The 19,285-nt window shown below is 39.1% G+C and overlaps 1 protein-coding gene across 1 annotated transcript; it reads left to right on the top strand.

The window, feature by feature from the left end:
• The first annotated feature begins 3,514 nt into the window (after window positions 1–3,514).
• Window positions 3,515–4,518, top strand: LOC132043408 (uncharacterized). The gene is made up of 2 exons (XM_059433899.1): window positions 3,515–3,982; window positions 4,066–4,518. Exons 1-2 carry the CDS (start codon window positions 3,515–3,517, stop codon window positions 4,516–4,518), a joined length of 921 nt encoding a protein of 306 aa, XP_059289882.1.
• The last annotated feature ends 14,767 nt before the right edge of the window (window positions 4,519–19,285 follow it).

Genomic DNA, 19,285 nt, shown 5'->3' with positions numbered 1-19,285 from the left:
AACATTCTAAGTATACCCTCCCTTGAAAAATGACAAAAAGGTGAGTGTATGAAATTATCAACAAAACATGGATACCTTAGCAATAGGGCTCGTATCAGTATACTCTCCGGACAAACTTGTCTTAACGTTATCTGATCTAACATATCTCTTTCTCGTATGACTATTCTAACAAAGGCCTATCTTCAAAGAAGGAACTTAAAAGAAAGAGGACATTGCCAAAGGACTCGTCCAGAAGGAAAGGATTAGCCTGTACCTTCGTCGTTTAGCTATTCTATCGCTTGCTCGTTCTCCTTTAATGCACTCGTTTATACCTTGAGAAATTCGTATCGGCATTAGTTATATACATCGTGAAAGCATACTTACTAAAGCTATAGAAAATTTGGACAGCATTTCCTCCATTTCTACTACTTTCCGCCATATTCCATATCAATTCGACATTACATTCATAACAACCCATGCAATATCACTAACAACAATCGTCATTCATTCCCTTATGATTTGCATTTCACAATTCCATCCCCGGTCTCCATAATTATGGCCAAAGTTCACTATCGCATTCTTTCGTATCAATGCTTATTTCATGTTCTAAATATCATTTGTAACACATCTATAACGTCAACGTATTCATTTCCATGATTCAATCCAACTACTATTCAATAATGACACTGTCACATTTGATGACCGTTTGTTGTACTCTTCTACAATCCATGTGTTTCAACTTATAAATACTTCGAAATAGCATGAATAGGTCATGAAACTTACCTTAAATAATAGAGGAACAATCTTTGGATGATATTACCTTTTCAAAAACCCTACTTCGTCTCTCTTGGGTTTCTTGATTTGTATGACTTTGGAGAGGTTTTCATCGACGATTCACCTTAATTCTTGATATTAATCTTTGATTTCTCTTGTTTTCTCATGGATGAAGTGTTTGGAACTCTGAGGTTTCTTGAAGTGTGGAGGTGAAGTGGGAAATGAAAATGAAATGAAAAGGGTCCCTTATATAAAAATGAACTTGACCCTGAGCCAGGTTTATACGGACCAACATACGGTCCGTATGTTTTACTACAGTCCGTATGTGTGACCGTAGATCTTGTCCGATGAAGCATGCTCTCTTGGACTGAATCTCTGATTGACATACGGTCCATACACTTTATACTGGCCGTAGGTTGGTCCGGATTTTTCGGAAATCGTTTCGTCGACTCGTTGACCTCCGATCATATGGAACCTTCTTAACACTTGTTCCTTACTTCAATACCATTCTAAGGGACGTTATAACTCTTCCTCAAAGGGTACAAGATATCATTAACTTAATACTCGTAATTCTTATCCGATACACTCGACTTGCGTCTCACTTCCCTTAACAACTTTTTCTTTTCCTTAACTCGAATGTCTTTGGAAATCTCAATTAGGATCTTCAAATACTATCTCTTACTTACTCCAAACATCGTATACATCATACCCCTCGCTCGTCTATTCACTGTACGCTAACGGGGAATTTTCCGAGGTGTAACATTAATGATCAACTTCATCAAACCAAGAAAATCAAGTGTAAGAAACTCATTAAGGCTCATCGAAGACAAGAAATTCCAGTGGAGGTGAACTAGGATTTTTGCTCAAGTGAAGTGTTTCCACCCAAAGTCCATTCCTACACCATCTAAGATAAGTTTTATAGTCTTTCCATGTTGTTTAAAGTATTGAGGTGTTGAAAGACTCGGAGTGTAGAAGGAGATAGAAAATGGGTCATGAATGTGGGAATAGTATCATTTTTTAGTAGTAGCTTGGAATGAGTCATGATTCTTGATATGTTGTGATTATAATTATGCTATAATTGACATTAAGAACATGGGATAGACATTGTATATGAATGAATGTAATAGTGTGCCATGACCATGGATATGGATGATTTGAAGTGAATTGGGAAATATGGATAATGTAGATGAATAAAGACTATTGCTTATGATGTTGTGAATGTTATTATAGATGTTTGGGAGTTGATATATGATATGAAGGAAGTTGTATAAACAAAGGAGATGCTGCCCAATTTTCTCTAGCTTTAGTCAAGTATGCTAAGCTATCAATTTTCTAATGCTAGTGTAAACTCTAATGAAGGTGGAAACGTGAGCATTGAAGGAGAACGTTCAAGCGATAGAATAGCTAAACGAAAAGGTATGTAAGGCCAACCCTTCTTTCAATAAGGCATGGTCCCTTGGCTGTATACCTATCCTTTCATGAGTCTATATTGGCCTCGAATGATTTTTATCTTTAAAGCCACTAAAGCCCGCATTCTCGTTACGTTTATAATTCTACTAAATTCCTTATATGATGGGTGATCCTCTAAGGATAGATGTAATGAAACGATAATAGTAATGATGTGAAAGATCTTACTATGAGCTCATGTATATGTGTCTATGTATGACTATTATGTAACACCGAGCTTATGTGCCGGGTATGACATGTATTCGCACGCGCCATGCCGGTTGGGTATGGATGACCCTGAGCCTTGGTAGGGCCAGGTATGTATAATCACCGAGCCTTGCCATGGCCGGGTATATGAAACACTGAACCTTCATGGTTAGGTATGCTATGAATACAAATATGAATACGAATATGAATATGGATATGAAAATGTATATAAATACGGATATGGATATGGATGTATGGATATGTACACGTGTATGTACACAAACACGCATTAGAAATGGAAGGTCCCTATGGAAGACAAGTAAGTGTTTATGACGATGGTTCTACTACCTTCCGTCTTATGCTATTTCTTATGTTATCTCTTATGCTTCCATAATGATGTTGATTATGCTTTACATACTCAGTACATTATTTGTGCTGACGTCCTTTTGTTTGTGGACGCTGCGTCATGCTTGCAGGTGGCCAGGGAAATAGGCTTGATCCATATCTTTATTACTCAAGGACTACGTAGCAGAGCTCCATTTCATTCGAAGCTACAGCTTTTGGTATCTATTTTTTTGTGTACATACTTATGGGCACGGCGCGGCCCTGTCTCTCCTATATGATGTGACATACTCTTCTTAGAGGCTCATAGACATGTGTATATGGTTAGATGTATTTAGCCTTGTCGGCTTATATTGTGTATATCATTTTGATAGCCTCGTCGGCTTATGTACATTGATGTGGGCATAGTTGTTGATGGTGATATAAATGTATTGTTGCCCAATGAGATTAGCATGAACGATGGATAGAAAGTATGATTAAACTATGCTGGTCACACTAGATGAAAATGTGAATGTACGCTAAGAGGTGCACAGGTGGGTTAGCACGGTAAACGCTGCGGCCTCCAGTTGGGTACACGGTGCCGAGGAGAAAACCAAACTTTTCAATTGTAGCTAGAAGAGCCAGCTGTGGGCATTAGCTAGGGGAGGAGAGTGACCAAAGGGAGAACTTATTCCATGCGAGATGTAAGGTAGTGGACAAGGTTTTTTCATTGATAATTGATGGTGGGAGTTGCACGAACGCGGTAAGGCAATTTTTGGTAGACAACATGAAATTTCCCACAAGGAAACATCCTAGTCCCTACAAACTCCAATGGTTCAATGAGTGTGGTGAGATAAAAGTGACCAAGAAAGCCATCATTAAATTTAGCATTAGGAGGTATCAAGATGAACTCTTATGTGATGTGGTACTGATGCAAGCTTGTCACATATTGCTTAGTAGGCCTTGTCAATTTGATAGGGATACGCAACATAGTGGAAGGTCTAACAAGTATTCATTTGTACTTGGGGGACAAAAGTTTGCTCTTGCTCCATTGACACCCTATCAAGTGAACGAAGATTATAGAATCATGAAGGAACTCCGAGAAAGGGTTCAAGTGGAGGAAATGGAGAAACGTGATAAGGGAGCCTTAGTGGCTATTGGTGGAGAAGGGTCATCTCAAGATGGACCCAAGAGATGTATGTTGGCCAGGCCAAGCAATTGCTTGAAAGGAGTTGACGAGAGGCACTACAGCGGCGTGCCTAGTTAACAAAAGATCTACTTTTGCACGTTGAACCAAGATACTAGCACTTTGCCTAGTATTGTGACCTGCTTTTGCAGGAATATGATGAACTCTTTCCGGAAGAAATGCCAAAAAGATTGCCCCCATTGAGAGGTATTGAACATCAAATTGACTTTGTGCCGGGATCACAAATTCCCAACAAACCAGCATATATGAACAATCCGAAGGAAACAAAAGAATTGCAAAAACAAGTTGAAGAGCTTCTAGAAAAGGGTCTAGTGAAGGAAAGCCTTAGTCTATGTGTCGTGCCGGTGATTCTTGTTCCAAAGAAGGATGGCACTTGGAGGATGTGCATTGATTATCGAGCCGTTAACAAAATCATGGTAAAGTATCGCCATCCTATTCCTAGACTTGATGACATGTTGGTTGAGCTTTGTGGCTCAATTGTGTTTTCTAAAATTGACCTTAGAAGTGGCTATCACCAAATTCGTATGAATCCTGGTGATGAGTGGAAAACAACCTTCAAGACTAAGTTCGGTTTATATGAGTAGCTTGTTATGCCATTCGGCCTAACCAATGCGCCTAGCACCTTTATGCGTTTAATGAACCATGTGTTGAAAACATTTATCAATAAATTTGTTGTTGTCTATTTTGATGATATTCTTGTGTATAGCAAATCAATGGAAGAACATGTGAGCCATTTGAGGCAAGTTTTTGATGTTTTGTTGCATGAAAGATTGTTTGCTAATCTCAAGAAATGTGTGCTTGGGGTTGATAAAGTGGTATTCTTGGGTTTTGTTGTGAGTGTGAATGGTGTAGAAGTTGATGAGAAAAAGTTGGAGTCTTTAGAACTTGGCCAACTCCCAAAAATGCAACCGATGTGAGGAGTTTCCATGGGTTGGCAAGTTTCTATAGGCATTTTATGAAGGGGCTTAGTACCATTGCTTCCCCCTTAACCGAATTGATCAAAAAAGATGTTCTTTTTATGTGGGGAGAAGAACAAGAAAAGGCATTCCAAGAATTGAAGTCTATGTTGAGTTCGTCACCTTTGTTACAATTATCCAATTTTGAGAAAACCTTTGAGGTTGAGTGTGATACTTTCGGGGTTGGCATAGGTGGGGTCTTGATGCAAGAAGGCAAACCATTGGCCTATTTTAGTAAAGGGGCGGCACTCAACTATCTACCTATGACAAAGGTTATATGCACTTGTGAGGGTATACCCATTGGCAACATTATTTATGGCACAAGGAGTTTTTGATTCGTTCGGATCATGAATCCTTGAAACATTTGAAGAGCCAATCCAAACTCGACAAGAGACATGCAAAGGTAGAACTTATCGAAGCTTTCCCTTATGTAATTAATTACGAGAAGGGTAAAGAAAATGTGGTGTTGGATTCTTTATCTAGAAGGTATGTTTTGCTAAAACCATGACGTCTAGGATGATGGGGTTTGAAAGCCTTAAGGGATTCTATTCTTAAGATCCCGATTTTAAGGAAGTTTTTGAGGAGTTGACTCAAGGGAAGAGCATTGATCGGTTCCAACTTGTTGATGGGTTTTTGTTCAAAGATGGCAAGGCTTGTGTTCCCACAAGGTTCTTGGAGAGAGTTTGATTTGTGAGAGAAGCCCATGGTGGAGGTATGATGGGACACTTTGGAGCGTCCAAAACACTTGACATAGTCTTTGAACAATTCTATCGGCCAAGACGAGGCATGATGCAGAAAGCTATGCGAGTAATGCATTGTTTGCAAACAAGCCAAATCAAAGACTCATCCTCAAGGATGTATACTCCCTTCCCACTCCTATTGTTCCTTGGATTGATATTTCTATGGATTTCATATTGGGACTTCCAAGAACCAAAACAATGATAGCATATTTATGGTGGTTGATAGATTTTCAAAAATGTCTCATTTTATACCATGTCATAAATGTGATGATGCATCTCATGTAGCTTCCTTGTTTGTGAATCATGTTCTTAAGTTGCATGGAGTCCTCCGCACTATTGTTAGTGATAGGGATTCTAAATTCCTTAGTCATTTTTGGAAGAGTCCTTGGGGTACACTTGGTACCAAGCTCATGTTCTCTACTTCTTTCCACCCTCAAACTGATGGCAAACTAAAGTAGTGAATAAGACTCTATCCAGTCTGCTTAGATGTAGCCATTGTTGGAAAGCCCACTTCTTGGGAGGACCGTTTACCTTTGATTGAGTTTGCTTACAATTGGTCCCTCCATTCCTCTATTGGCATGACTCCATTTGATGTATTTATGGCTTTAATCTTTGATTCCTTTAACCTTAACCCCTTTGTCTAGTGATGTTGGAGTTTCGATGCAAAATAAAGTGCGGCCGAAATGATGAAAATCCATGACAAGGTTAAGGAGAGCATTGACAAGGTCAACACCAAGGTAGCCAAGAGACAAAATTATGGGAGAAGAAAAGTAGAATTCCAACCCAATGATTGGGTTTGGGTTCATTTTCGAAAAGAGAAGTTCCCTCAAATGAGAAAAGGGAAATTGAGTTCAAGAGGAGATGGTCCAATCAAAGTGCTTGAAGAGATCAATGACAATGCCTACAAGATCGACTTGCCAAGTGAGTATAATGTTCATAATGTTTTCAATGTGAGTGATCTTTCCTCTTGTGTTGTAGGCATGCCTTTAGATTCGAGGATGAATCTTCTCTCAGAAGGGGAGGATGATACGAACCCAACAAGCACAAGGCCATTCACTAGGAGTCAAGCAAGAGAACTTCAAGATTTGCAAGCCTCGTTCATGAAGAAGGAAGCCTTGGAGGAGATTCGAGAGAAGACCTCCTGGATTTACAACATTTGGGAGTTGGCATTGGAAGAGTTACAAAGTGGCTAGATGCGCAAAATGGCTAAAAGTGCAACTATGGGGTTAAGATTGCAATTGGAGGTCATACTTGCAAGTTATGAGGTTAGAATGGCAATTGGAGGTCATAATTGCAAGTTATGAGACTTTGGATGCAATTGAAGACCCATGTGGTTATTTTTGCAAAAGAGCCACTTTAGGGCCTTTTGGTGTAATAGGCATTAGTATAAATAGTTGTTTTTATCCATTTGGAAGACTTAGCTTGCATATTGTGAAAACTCAAAATTGAGAGAATTTAATATAGTTTGTTTGGTTATTGTTCAAGTGTGATTTCCAAGTTGTGAAGTGAAATGCTTATCCATTGAATTCATCTAGATTGCTCATTTGTGGATTCAAATAGAGTATTCTAATGTCACACCCTGATTTTTACTAGGGTGTGATGGGCACCCGACCCCATGTGCGGAGCCGAGCGAACCCGCGGACTCTATTACGTACATAATTCCCGAGACTCTTAATCGACAAAAAATGACAAATACAACAAATATTTCGGAAATATCCTTTAGTAGCACAAATCGACACATAATCTGTAATCATATGGAATCCACTGCAAAATACAGAATGACACGTCGGCTGATGGAGCCGCTCACAACTGACATTCGGAACCCACAACTCTGTCTGCAAAGTCTCTAACACATAATCCGAACACATAACATGCATAATCTCGACACTGAAGACTCAGAGCAAGCGGAGCTTGCCAACGCGCCGGAACATCTCCTGGAGCTCGTACTCATCCGGGGTATACCGCGCGCATGAAACGCACCCCCGAAGAACAAGGGGGTCACATTTTACGTATTGAGTATGTAAAGCATAAAGACCAACAAACAGAATCATAACTGAACAGAGGATACTGAACATAAATGCAATAGTTTAGTATCGAAATGCTTACTCATAAAACATAGGCAAATGCATAACAAAATATGCCATAGCTCTGCTCCCCATCGTGAGACTTAAGAACAAAGTGGTCGCCCGACACCGGCGCCACAATGATCATATCAAATCGTAATGTGCACATATCATAACATATCGATTGCCATATCATATCATATCATGTCGAGTGTGTACATGGCACATCATACTCCACAACCCATGTACATATATACCCCCGCCTTCACACCGAGGCACGGCGAACAATGCAAATGAATACGCGTGATAACATATCCTAGCCCGGCTCGGTAAGGAAGCATTGAGGCATCCACGAGTGGAGTAGTGAGAAACTAAATGCAATATAAGACATAAATCATTTACGAATGACCGACGTAATAATTACGACGCATCATGAATAAGGGTCCAGACGAAGCATAGCACATACCTTTTAAAGGCCGCGGAGGATTCTTATCAAAATAAAACTTCTGGGGTAATTTGTGCATATCAAAATATAAAACATATATAGAAACTCGATAGCATAACTGAGAGGGCACATCTTTCGAAGAAAACTCGAACGATGATCAAAACGTATGATTATCGAACGTCATGATGGATCATGTCAAAAATAATCCTTCTGAGATCGTTCCCGTATTTCAGAATATATTGAGGGACTCTTTAAGGTAATTAAAACAACTATCATATAGTAGTTTGAAAAGTAGTCAAGAGTTTCCTTTGCATTTTACTCAAAAACAAGTCAAACGAAGTAATACGGAAAAACTCGGGAATAGTGGACTCACCTCGGGTCAGATGAGGTGACGTACACATAATACGTATTTTAGATTTCATAATATCACTTATAAGAGTTTTAAAACCGTCGACTTAAATTGCGCAAAAATCGGAGGTCTAAACAATCTTTCCGCAAATATTTGCAAAATATTTAATTCAATTCTACCGAACGGAAAAGGGGTAAACTTGGACGTAGATTCCAAAGAGTAGAGTCGTCCCGAGATCCGAATTCAAACCTATTACATCTAGACATGCCAAGAGAGGCAAGGGTGGAGTTTACATACCTTTCTTGCCCTTTACGCTTGCCAAAATTCAAATCCCGTCATCCAAAACCTACAAATGGTCACATTTACCAATTTGCTATTCATAAGGCTTAAAGTTCCAATCTTAATCAATACTTGTCTACAAAAATTTGGGCAGCATCTCCCTATACATACAACATCCCCGAGATTCAAACTCGTCAAAACAACAACAACCATACCAACAACAATATAAACAATCAACAATCGACTAGAAACACATTCTAGCGCAAATAGTCTTATTTTCCAAATAATGCAACAATTCCAAATCTAACTTTACACTTATAAATCAATATCCATATTTTCATGTTCACATACTAATTCAAGGTCATTCAAACATAAACCAAGAGTACTTCAAGCCTTTTATCCAATGTTCAACATTTTCATATTCCATCCAAAATTCCCATATATGCAACAAAACCATCCCAACACATTTTCTACTTACTACTTCATCACTAACAACCATAATCCACACTTTTTAACAACTTCATTATCTTAATACCATAAAATCACATTAATATGACATAATTCTCTACATTCCATTTCCATGCCAACTTAACCCATATATCCTTCATTTACATTGTAAAGATCGCAACAACGCAACTAACGTGTTAAACAAAATAAATTCATCATTAGTTCATCACTATATGTATATATACACACCCCACGGCCAACATGAATTTTCCAACTCCATCCCATTTTCGTTCAACTTTCACTTCCAATGCAAATTCCACAATGACCACAACTATAATACAACATAAAATTCAACTCATCCTAACTATACAACTTTTGCATGAATTCGCCACATGCACACATGCACTTCTACTTTGCAAACTTTCATATTTCTATATATTCTACTCATTTCTATATACTACAACATAAACAAAAGCTTTACAACACAAGTAAGGGAATTAAATCTTACCTTTTCTTCCAAAGTTCTTCACTTAATCAAGGTGTCAAATTGGCAAAACAAGCCTTCTATCTTCCGAAATGACTACACCACGTTGTAGAGGAGCTTTGAATTAGTGGGAATACCACAAGAAAATAATTTTAGAAGCAAGATTCCATGGGTTCCTTTTTCTCCTTCCATGGCCGAATAGGCCATCCCTTTTGTTCTCTCTTCTTTCTTGTTTTCTCTTTCTCTAACTTTCTTGAATTTTCTAAATGAGCATATGAAGAATAAATTCTTCCATGTGCTCTATATATTAAGTGGTCATGTGCATGGCAAATGCCCCCCCCCCCCCCCCTTGTTTCTTTCTTTCTTTTCTCTTTTTTTTTTTGTTCAAAGACACAAAATTTTCAAGAACAATTAATTTGGAAATTCCAATTTTGCCCTTAGCCTTTTCCAATATTTTCACATGTAAATTTTTCATAACCAACTTATGAACCAAACAATATCAATTCATTACATTGTCCTTAACCTGTCTCACAAAATTCCAAGGTGTCCAAAGGTGTAAAAATACGGGTTATAACATCTAATTTGGTTCAAATTGCTTTGGTTCTTTGGTTGAATTCAAAATAAGAGGGTCTAGGTTTCATATACTTAGATTTTCCTATAGGATTCATTACCAATTGGGTCAAGTATCTATCCTCTAACTCCTTAATCCCCAATTCTTCATCTATCTTTTGTTTTCCTTTGTTTTTGTTTAATTCTTAGAGTTTCCCTAGTTAGATTGTTATCAAAACCCAACTAATATACCTTAGACTACACACTAGCCAAGGGTACCACTTAATAGATTGAAAGGTAAACTACCTAACAACTACTAAGAATTTGATATACCTACAACAGCTTCCTTTTTGGGAAGAGTAGGTTTACAATTTAAAGCCACGTACTTAAACAAAGCTTAAAACAAACTAAGAGAATAGAATATCTTGATTGAAAGCAGGTCCTTCAGTTTGTGATTAGCTTTGTTGAACACTTAGAGAGTCTTATGACGGCTGTACCTTTTGGGTGATTTTTAGGTTTTCCAAGTGATACACAATATGTTGCAACATGTTGTATGTAAAGTAGGAAGCATGCGGGATGGATAGACCACTCATTCATTTGACCTAGCATGGGCCGGCTCAAGTGTTGTACTTGTGCGATGAGTAGCTCGGCACTTTAATTTGTGCCTCGCTAATGCAGTGCAAGGCGCACAGAGAAGTTGGATCACGAACTCTAGGTCTCTATGTGGTTTTGAGTCAGTTTGACAATCATCAAAACACGAATACATTTGAGCTTATCAATTTCCCCCTTTTTTATGATGACAAACTTATAGATGATGTTCGGCAGAACCGGCTTCCCAATGTTCCCTCTACGACAAAGACCTTCATTTTCAAGACACCTGCAACATGTTAGCAACAACAACAAAAAAAGAAGGCTTGACCCGAATCGCCACGATGGCACATATTAATCCTTCATTTTTGTTCGCAAGATATCTCCCCCAAAGATCTCTTCCCCCTTATTAAGCTCAAGTGGCATCATCTAGTATATTTCCCCCCCTCAAAGATTCTTCCCCCCTTTGTTCAGTCAAAGAATGAGCACATCTATTCATCTCTACACCTATTCTTCCTATTCATATTCCCCCTTTTGGCATCAGCAAAAAGCATTGAAAGCTAGTAGCATGTTGAACATTAACTCGAGACCTAGAGGGGCAATGAATACGAGCATCAGAGGAAATAAGCGAGCAATAAAGCACAAGACAATGTAATTTGCCTAAGTAGAAATTAGAAAACAGGAGAGTAATCTGGTCAATACTCAAAAATACAGTTTCAAACTACAAATATACCAACAGTCATATATAAAAAGAGGGCAGCTTCTAGGCAGAGGGGACAAGGACTAAGAAGGATTCTTGGTACCGTTTAGAGCGTGAATGAGGTTGTCAACTCTTTCATTGAAAGCTTGTTGGTCCTTTAGAATTTGGTCCCGAAAGGCATTCACTTTGAACTTTTGTTGGTCCCTCTCGACTCCCAGCTTGTCCATTTCGCCTGTTTTCCGCACTAGAACACGAGGCCTCATGCTCATTCGGCACTTTCCCTTTTTAAAGAGCGTTATACACTTTGAGCTGCTGAATCTCTACCTCCTGAGCTTTAATCAGGATTGAGATGGTGGAAGGGTTGGCACTATCCACTCCTTTGGTTGTGAGTCTGATCTTCAAAGTGGCTAGCAAGACTGGATCTTTCATTTGTCCACTGAGGCGGTTCTGGCTTTCACTGGAAGGTATAAGAACCTTGAGAAAGAAGCCATAGGGGAGACCAAGCTTTCCCCTTTGCACGGTCCTTGCCACTCATCATCCGCTCAATCATGATAGTCGACAGGTTGATCGGTTCAAAAGATATTAGAGCTTTCGTGAGGGCTGGGTCCGTTTGCTGACATTGTGAGAGTTTTTATGTAGCTCTTGGTAAAAGTGGTTTGCTGGCGAATTCAAAGACCAATTATTGCTCAGGTTTTAGCTCGTGCTTGAAGAGACTCACCTTTATAGCAGACCTTGCTAGTTTTATAGTGACCTTTTCGAAATCAGTAGAGCCCTTTCCCGCAGTTCTTACCCCATCTGTCTTTACTTCCAAGATTTGTGCGAGAATTGACTTAGTCAACACAAACTCCTTTCTATTGACTGTCAAGGCCAGAGCATCATCATTGATTTTGACTAGTTTACTGTACGGTTCAAGAATTTGTGTTTATATACTGTCAATTTTGGTGGAGTGAATAGATGAGTCCATCCTTGAAACTCCACCATCTCCATTAACTCTTTTCATCCCGGACTTCTCCTCGTAAGCTTAAATACAGAATTCTACTAAAGAACTCTTCGTCACGCAGACATCTTTACCTTTTTGTCTTTTGGAAGAACCAGGTTCTTTATTTAATACCACTTTTCTTTTCTTTTGAGAAGAAAGTTGAATAGCCTGATCTCCTTCTTCCCTCTCCCTCCGACTTCTATTTTCAACTTGTTCACTTTTGTCTCTTTCAGATTTGAGATTTTGAGTGCTATCCATTTCTCCCTGCACCCTGTTCTTAGAATTCCTTCTAAATAGAGGAATTTCTTCTTCTTCTTCTTCTTCTTCTTCATCAATTTCCCTTTCATCGATAAGACCACCTCTTTTCTTTCCCACTTTTTTTCTTTTCTTGTTGTCAGTTCAATTGCATTGCTCACTTTGACTGGAGATGATTGACAGTGATGCAAATTTCCTTGTTGTTCTACGCTTTCGATTTTCAGAGGAAGATAAACAGTTTGACTCTGAAGAGTTGAAGTCCATTTTCATTTAGAGACACAAGGGAACAGTTGGTGACAAGAGATAATGCAAGGAGATTTTGACAGGGTTGTGTAAGGAATAAGCTTAGAGAAATGAACGAATGATCTGAGGATTTCTAATGGAAGGAGAGAGAGAGACACACACAAGAAAGTATTTAAGGTGTCCTATGCGACGCTTTGGAGAAGATGCAATAAGAGGGAATGGGTCGGTTCATGAGAAAGGCAATGATTTAGTGAAATGTGTATGAATTCAATCGGCACATTTTGCAGTTTAATCACATATATGAGTACTGAAAGGATTACTAACCTGAGTCAAAGGGACCAGATCCCTAGACACAATTCTTGAGACAAAAGATAACTTTGAAATGTGCAACATTGCTTGTGCTTACTCTCTCTTGGTTCTGTTATGCACGCATACCTGTAATGGTATAAGAGTGAGTTAGACATAGCCATAAGCACTTACCAGCCTAATACTTTCTAATTTTTTTAAAAAATTGATTTTGGCACCACTTGACTCAGGAAGAGAGCTTCCCTTTTTGTTACCAACTGCTTACATGCTCCAGTGAAGGATTTAAGGGAAGAGATATATCAGTTTGAGATGAGAGATGGTCACTTCCAACCAATTAAATTATCACCATCCTTTCACTATTCCCCTCCCCGTGGATGATATCACTGATTGGTTTTGGGAACCCAGATATGTTTGGGTCCCTGTCTTTTGAAAAAAGAGTGATTCAGGTTCCTTTTGGCCCATGAGGGTAGAACTTCCCTTTTCTTTTCTGGTAATCCTTTCTTTTGATTACCTGTTTCTTCCATTTTAGCTTTACTTAACACATACTTCTCCTTTCTCTGAGTTGACTTGCTCCTTGCTTTGCATGCCTCGCTCGTGCTGACACCAGTTTAAGTCCACAGCGCGCGTGGAGGCCCTATTTTCGGATAGAAGACAAACTTGTTGTGTGGGTTGTAGGATGTTTCTTACGCTGGAACAAGTCCCTTTTTACCACTTCCTTACTTGTACATAACCGTGATTACGCTGAAGACGAGGTAATTTGAGCCTTGTCAAGATCAAGTGAGTCCTTCCAAGTCCTTCGCAATAACATTTTTTCCTATTTAAGAAAGAGCCTAGTCTGTTGCCTTTGGCTCATTTTCAAGCTCCCGAGAAGTTTCACTTGCTTCACTTCTTTTAATTGGGAAAGGTTTAACCCCTTCTCGTAGCCCTTTCAAGGAGATGTTCTATTAATGTCTTCTACTGAATCGTTTCACCCTCCAACGTATAAGATGGTTGTTCTCTGCTGCTCTTCCTCCTTTTCATCGAGGGCGTATCGTACCGCCCCACGAAAGGCGTAGCAAGATTGATTCATATTTACATGCTTCATCTTCAATGGCCATTATTGACGTGTCTCCAAGATCATTTTCATCTTTTGGTTCACTTCAGTAGGAATCTTCCACGTTGCAGTTTCCTTTTACTTCCGCCAAAGAACTTTTCTCCTTTCCGACCTCATGTCAGAACCTCGATTCTTCCCCGATGCCTCCGTCATAACCGTCTTGCTTGTTTTGATGATAATCTTTTCGCGAAGTGACGGTGTTTACATTTATGACAATGCTTGTCATTTTTATTCAAGTTTTGTTGGAGCTTCCAGACTTGAGGATTTCACTGTTTCTCTTTGTTATATCCCGTATTTCGTACGTCGGGATAATCCGAGTGAATCTTGATTAGTTAAGGACAAGACCATTCCGAGATATGACGCAGAGACTTTTGTTCGCTTTAAAGGCTTAATTCGTGTATGATTTTATTGGTATGGAAATGTTAAGAAACATTTGGGGTTAAGTTCCATTTTTAGTAAGTATTCTATTTTTGGAAAGTGAAAAAAAAAACAAGGACCATGTGGCCGGCCACATGATGTGGGCCAAGGCCACATGGAGGGCTAATACTTGTAAATAAAAGATGACTTAAGGGGTCATTTTCATCATCTTCACCACATAGAATTTTCAAGAAACTTTGAGAGACAAAGAAAGGCCATATTCGAGCCAAGGAGAAAAAGCAAGACCAAGAATTTATCAAGAAAAAAATAATTTCTTCAAGCAAACCTACTAATTGAAGGGTGCTTATTAACGTGGAAGTGTTATTGGAAGCGTTAGATTACCCGTTTTCATCCGTTGCCAACTTTAGGCAAGTTGAGAAGTTGAAGAAGAAAGGTAAGTTCTAATCTTGTTTTATGTGTTATGAATGGTTTATATGTGTTGTAGCATGCTAAAAAGGAAGAAATTCATGATAGAAACCAAGTTGGAGTTAGGCCGTGTATATGGGTTTGGTAAGTGAGTGTGTGTTGTGTTAAAGGCAATGAATTAATTCTAGTTAGCATGTTTTGATTGTTGTAGTGTGAAGAAAAGAATGAAAATCATCTTTGTGTGTGTGTATGATGTTGGCCGAATGGTCCCCCTTGTGTAGTTGAGAATGAATAAATCGTCGTTAGTATTTTAGTTGTCGTCGTTGTCAGGATTCTATGAAGAAAAATGCAAGTTTAATGACTCAAAGTGATGTTGTGTTGGTTATGGGTTGATTTGGAAGTTAATGTGAATTTTATGTAATTTTTGTATTTATGAGAATTGCATTGCTAATGTGCGGATTAATGGTGTAAATTATGAATTTGGAAGGGAAGAATGTGTTTGGTGTTGTTCTCGGGTTTGGGGAGGAATTCGGGTGAGTTGGAGCCTTGTTTGGGTTGTTTGGAAAATTGTGTGAATTGTTTAAAACGTTCTTGAATATTGTTTGAATGGTTTTGGATTAGTAATCGAATGTATAAACGTTAATACTAGTTTGAATGTAAGTAGTTGAAGTGAGTATATTGGAATGTTGAATGTTGTTGAAGTTATGTGGAAAGAGCTATTAATGTTAGAATACATTTTTGAATTGGTTGTTGATGTTGTAGCTTGGTTGTTGGTTTGGTTGTTGTTGGGGACTGGTAGGAGTTGAATTCTCGGGGTGTTGTATTTACGGAAAATGTTTGCCGAAATTTTTGTAGGATTTGATATTCGTTTAGAATTGAATGCCTAAATACTATGGCTAATGTTGGTATATTGGCGTTATGTAGATCTTGGAGCGCCCGAGATTTGAGGCTTGACTTAGCTTGAGAGGCGACGGGGTATGTAAGGCGTAACTTTTTCTTCTTTGGCATGTCCTAGTGCTAAATAGGCTATGACCCGAGCTCGGGTAACTCCGCTCTTAGGATCCGAGCTTAGATACGTGCCTTATTCGTTCCTAAAGATTTACCCTTAATGTAACCAAACTATGACACTTGTGGTTTCAAATGATTAAAGTTCAAAAGTTTTATAAAGAGTTTTTGCTACTAAAAAGTCCCGAACTTCGAACGTCCGTAACTTTCCACGAAAGGCTCGGATCGCTTCAAACTCGTTCGTAAAAGATCTTAATGCGAATAAGGTTACCAACTTCCATGGGCGGGCCGGGTTGGTCGATGCACACCCGGTCCCCCGAGATTTTCGTTTGCATAGTCCTGACTTTTGAAAGAACTTAACCTAGTTATCATTTTTCGCTCTCGAGCGTCGCTTACTTATTCATCGCATTGAGTCCGTCACAATAATATATATATATGACTATGGTTCCTACGGTTCCGTGAGATGTTTAAGATATTTGATACGTTCCCGAATGTCGTCCCGAAAGGTATTTGATATGACTAAGTCCCGACTTTTAAACGATAACTTGTTTTGATTTTTCCATTACGTTTTGGAAAATGTTTTTAAAATTGCATATAGTTTCTCACGACTCGCTCGTGCACTATTGTCACTTAAGACTTCGCCGAGTCCGGGGCCGGTTATCATCGTGCGCATTATGATATATTTCCGCAGTATGATGTGTCCGGTTCGCCGAGCCCTTTTAGGAACCGTGGATAATGGTGTTATGATGTGTCCGGTACGCCGCGCCCCTCGTGGCCGGGTACCGTGGTATATGTGATGTGCTGTGTGACGGGGATACGGAGATATAAAAATAACTTCTGGTGTATGATGTGTTATGGCGCCAATGACAGGAGGGCGACCATATTCTAAGAGCCTATGCATGATTTGCATTTTACTCAGTAAGCATTTGATATTCTGATATTGCATTTATTTTCTGCACTTTTGATCCGACTATAACTCTGTTTATTATATTTCATGCCTTGCATGCTCAGTACATATTCCGTACTGACCCCCTTCTTCGGGGGCTGCGTTTCATGCCGCGCAGTACGTGCACGCGTTTCGGTGATCCGTCAGCTTAGGATATATGCTCTGCTGATTGAAGTGCTCCTTTGATCCGGAGCCTACACCTTTGGTACAGACATCTCTGTTATATGTACATATGTTTGTTCATGGGTACGGCGGGGCCCTGTCCCGTCATATGATTCTCGTTATGACTCTTGGGAGTCCGTAGACACACACGTGCTGGGTTGCGGGTAGTTATCGTTTTTCCTTGTATCTGTGTGATCTGTGTTTCGGACGTCCCCCGTATGATGACGGCCTTACTGGCTTATGTCCGCCGGATGATGTAACCGCGGAATGTGTATATATATATGTATACGTATTTGTGACAGCTACGAGGCGACGGGTCGCTATTCTGTAAGTATAAGATCTGATTATGTCAGTTATAGTCTGATGTCTGAACTCTGTATATGTATAATATGTTTGTACGCTGATTATGGTTAGCAGGTACGTCTGGGTGCCCAGCTAGGGCACCAGTCACGGCTTACGGGGCTGGGTCGTGACACTCTTGATTATCTTTTGAAATCTCCGTGTGAGATAACCCATTTTAGATTCATCATCACTTGAATCTCCTCTTCCCGCTTTGAGAACCAAATTTCTTTCTTTCTTATCTTCATTCTTTTCAGCCTTTTTTATTGACATCTTCAACTCATATGTCTTAAGGTTTCCGATGAGCTCATCGACAGTCAACGTACTGAGATCTTTGGCTTCGGAGATGGCATTTACCTTGCTATCCCAGGAGTCAGGTAGCACACCAAGCAACTTTCTTACCAGTTTGGTGGTTGTGATGATTTCCCCCAGAGAATGAAGCTAATTTATAATAGAGGTGAATTTAGTGTGTATATCATGAATAGATTCTCCCTCTTTCAGTTTGAACATTTCATACTGTTATATCCCACATTTTGTATATTGGGACAATCCGGATTGACTATGATAGGTTAGAGACAAAACCATTCCGGGATACAAAGTCGGGACTTTTGACCTTCGATTTTATTTTGAGACATGTGTTGTTCATGAATTTGTTGGTAGGGAACAATTAGGGAAAATTTGGGACCAAAATTGTAGTATTGGAAAGTTGAAAATCATGCAAAAATTGGCCCTTGGCCGTGTGGATTGTTGGATGGTCCCACGCATTTTGTGTCCAATTTTAATTGCTCCAACACATGTGTGTGGGCCATGGACACATGTATAAGTATTACTAGTATGCAAAAGATGACTACTAGCTCATTCTTCATCATCCAACACTTAGAAAAAAAAAGACAAGAAGTTGAAGAGCACAAGAGAGGCTCTCGGCCAACCCTTGGAAATTTCAAGTCAAAAATTAGCCATCCCAAAAATATTTCTTTGATGCAAATCCACTAATTGGAGGTCCCTAAGTAATGTGGAAGTGTTGTTCGGGTCATCCAACCACTCGTTGTGTCGATTGCAAACCCTAGGCAAATTGTGGAGTTAAAGAAGAAAGGTGAGATTTAATTATGTTTTATGTGTTATAAAGGTTGTATGCATGTTGTAGTATGTTAAAATGGATGAGAATCGTTAGTATGTGTATGTGTTAGGTTGGCCGAAAATGGGTCATATTCTATGACAATGAATGGATTAATGTTAATTAGTATTTTAGTTGTTGTCGTTATGAATCCTATGTTGACGATAGTAGTTGAATGACTCAAATTGATATCGTAAGCGTTGTGGGCTGAATTGGAGATTATTGTGCATTTGATGTAATTTGTGTATTTATGAGAATGATATCGTTATAGTGTGGATTGTTGATACAAATCATGATTCGGAAGCTAGAAATGGGCCATAGTTGTGTCTCGGGTTTGGGGACGCTTTTGGGCAAATTGGAGCCTTGTTGGATTGTTGGAGATATTGTATGAATTGTTTGAAATGTTCTTAAATGTTGTTAGTATGGATTCGGATTGGTATTTGAATGTACAAGCGTTGATGTTGGCTTTGAAGTAAGTCGTTGAATCGAATATGTTGAAAGTTGTTGAATGATGTAAAGGCGAGTT

The sequence above is a fragment of the Lycium ferocissimum genome, unplaced genomic scaffold, assembly GCF_029784015.1.
Source record: "Lycium ferocissimum isolate CSIRO_LF1 unplaced genomic scaffold, AGI_CSIRO_Lferr_CH_V1 ctg24109, whole genome shotgun sequence".
Lineage (NCBI taxonomy): Eukaryota > Viridiplantae > Streptophyta > Magnoliopsida > Solanales > Solanaceae > Lycium > Lycium ferocissimum.
This window is presented reverse-complemented; position numbering and strand designations above follow the sequence as displayed.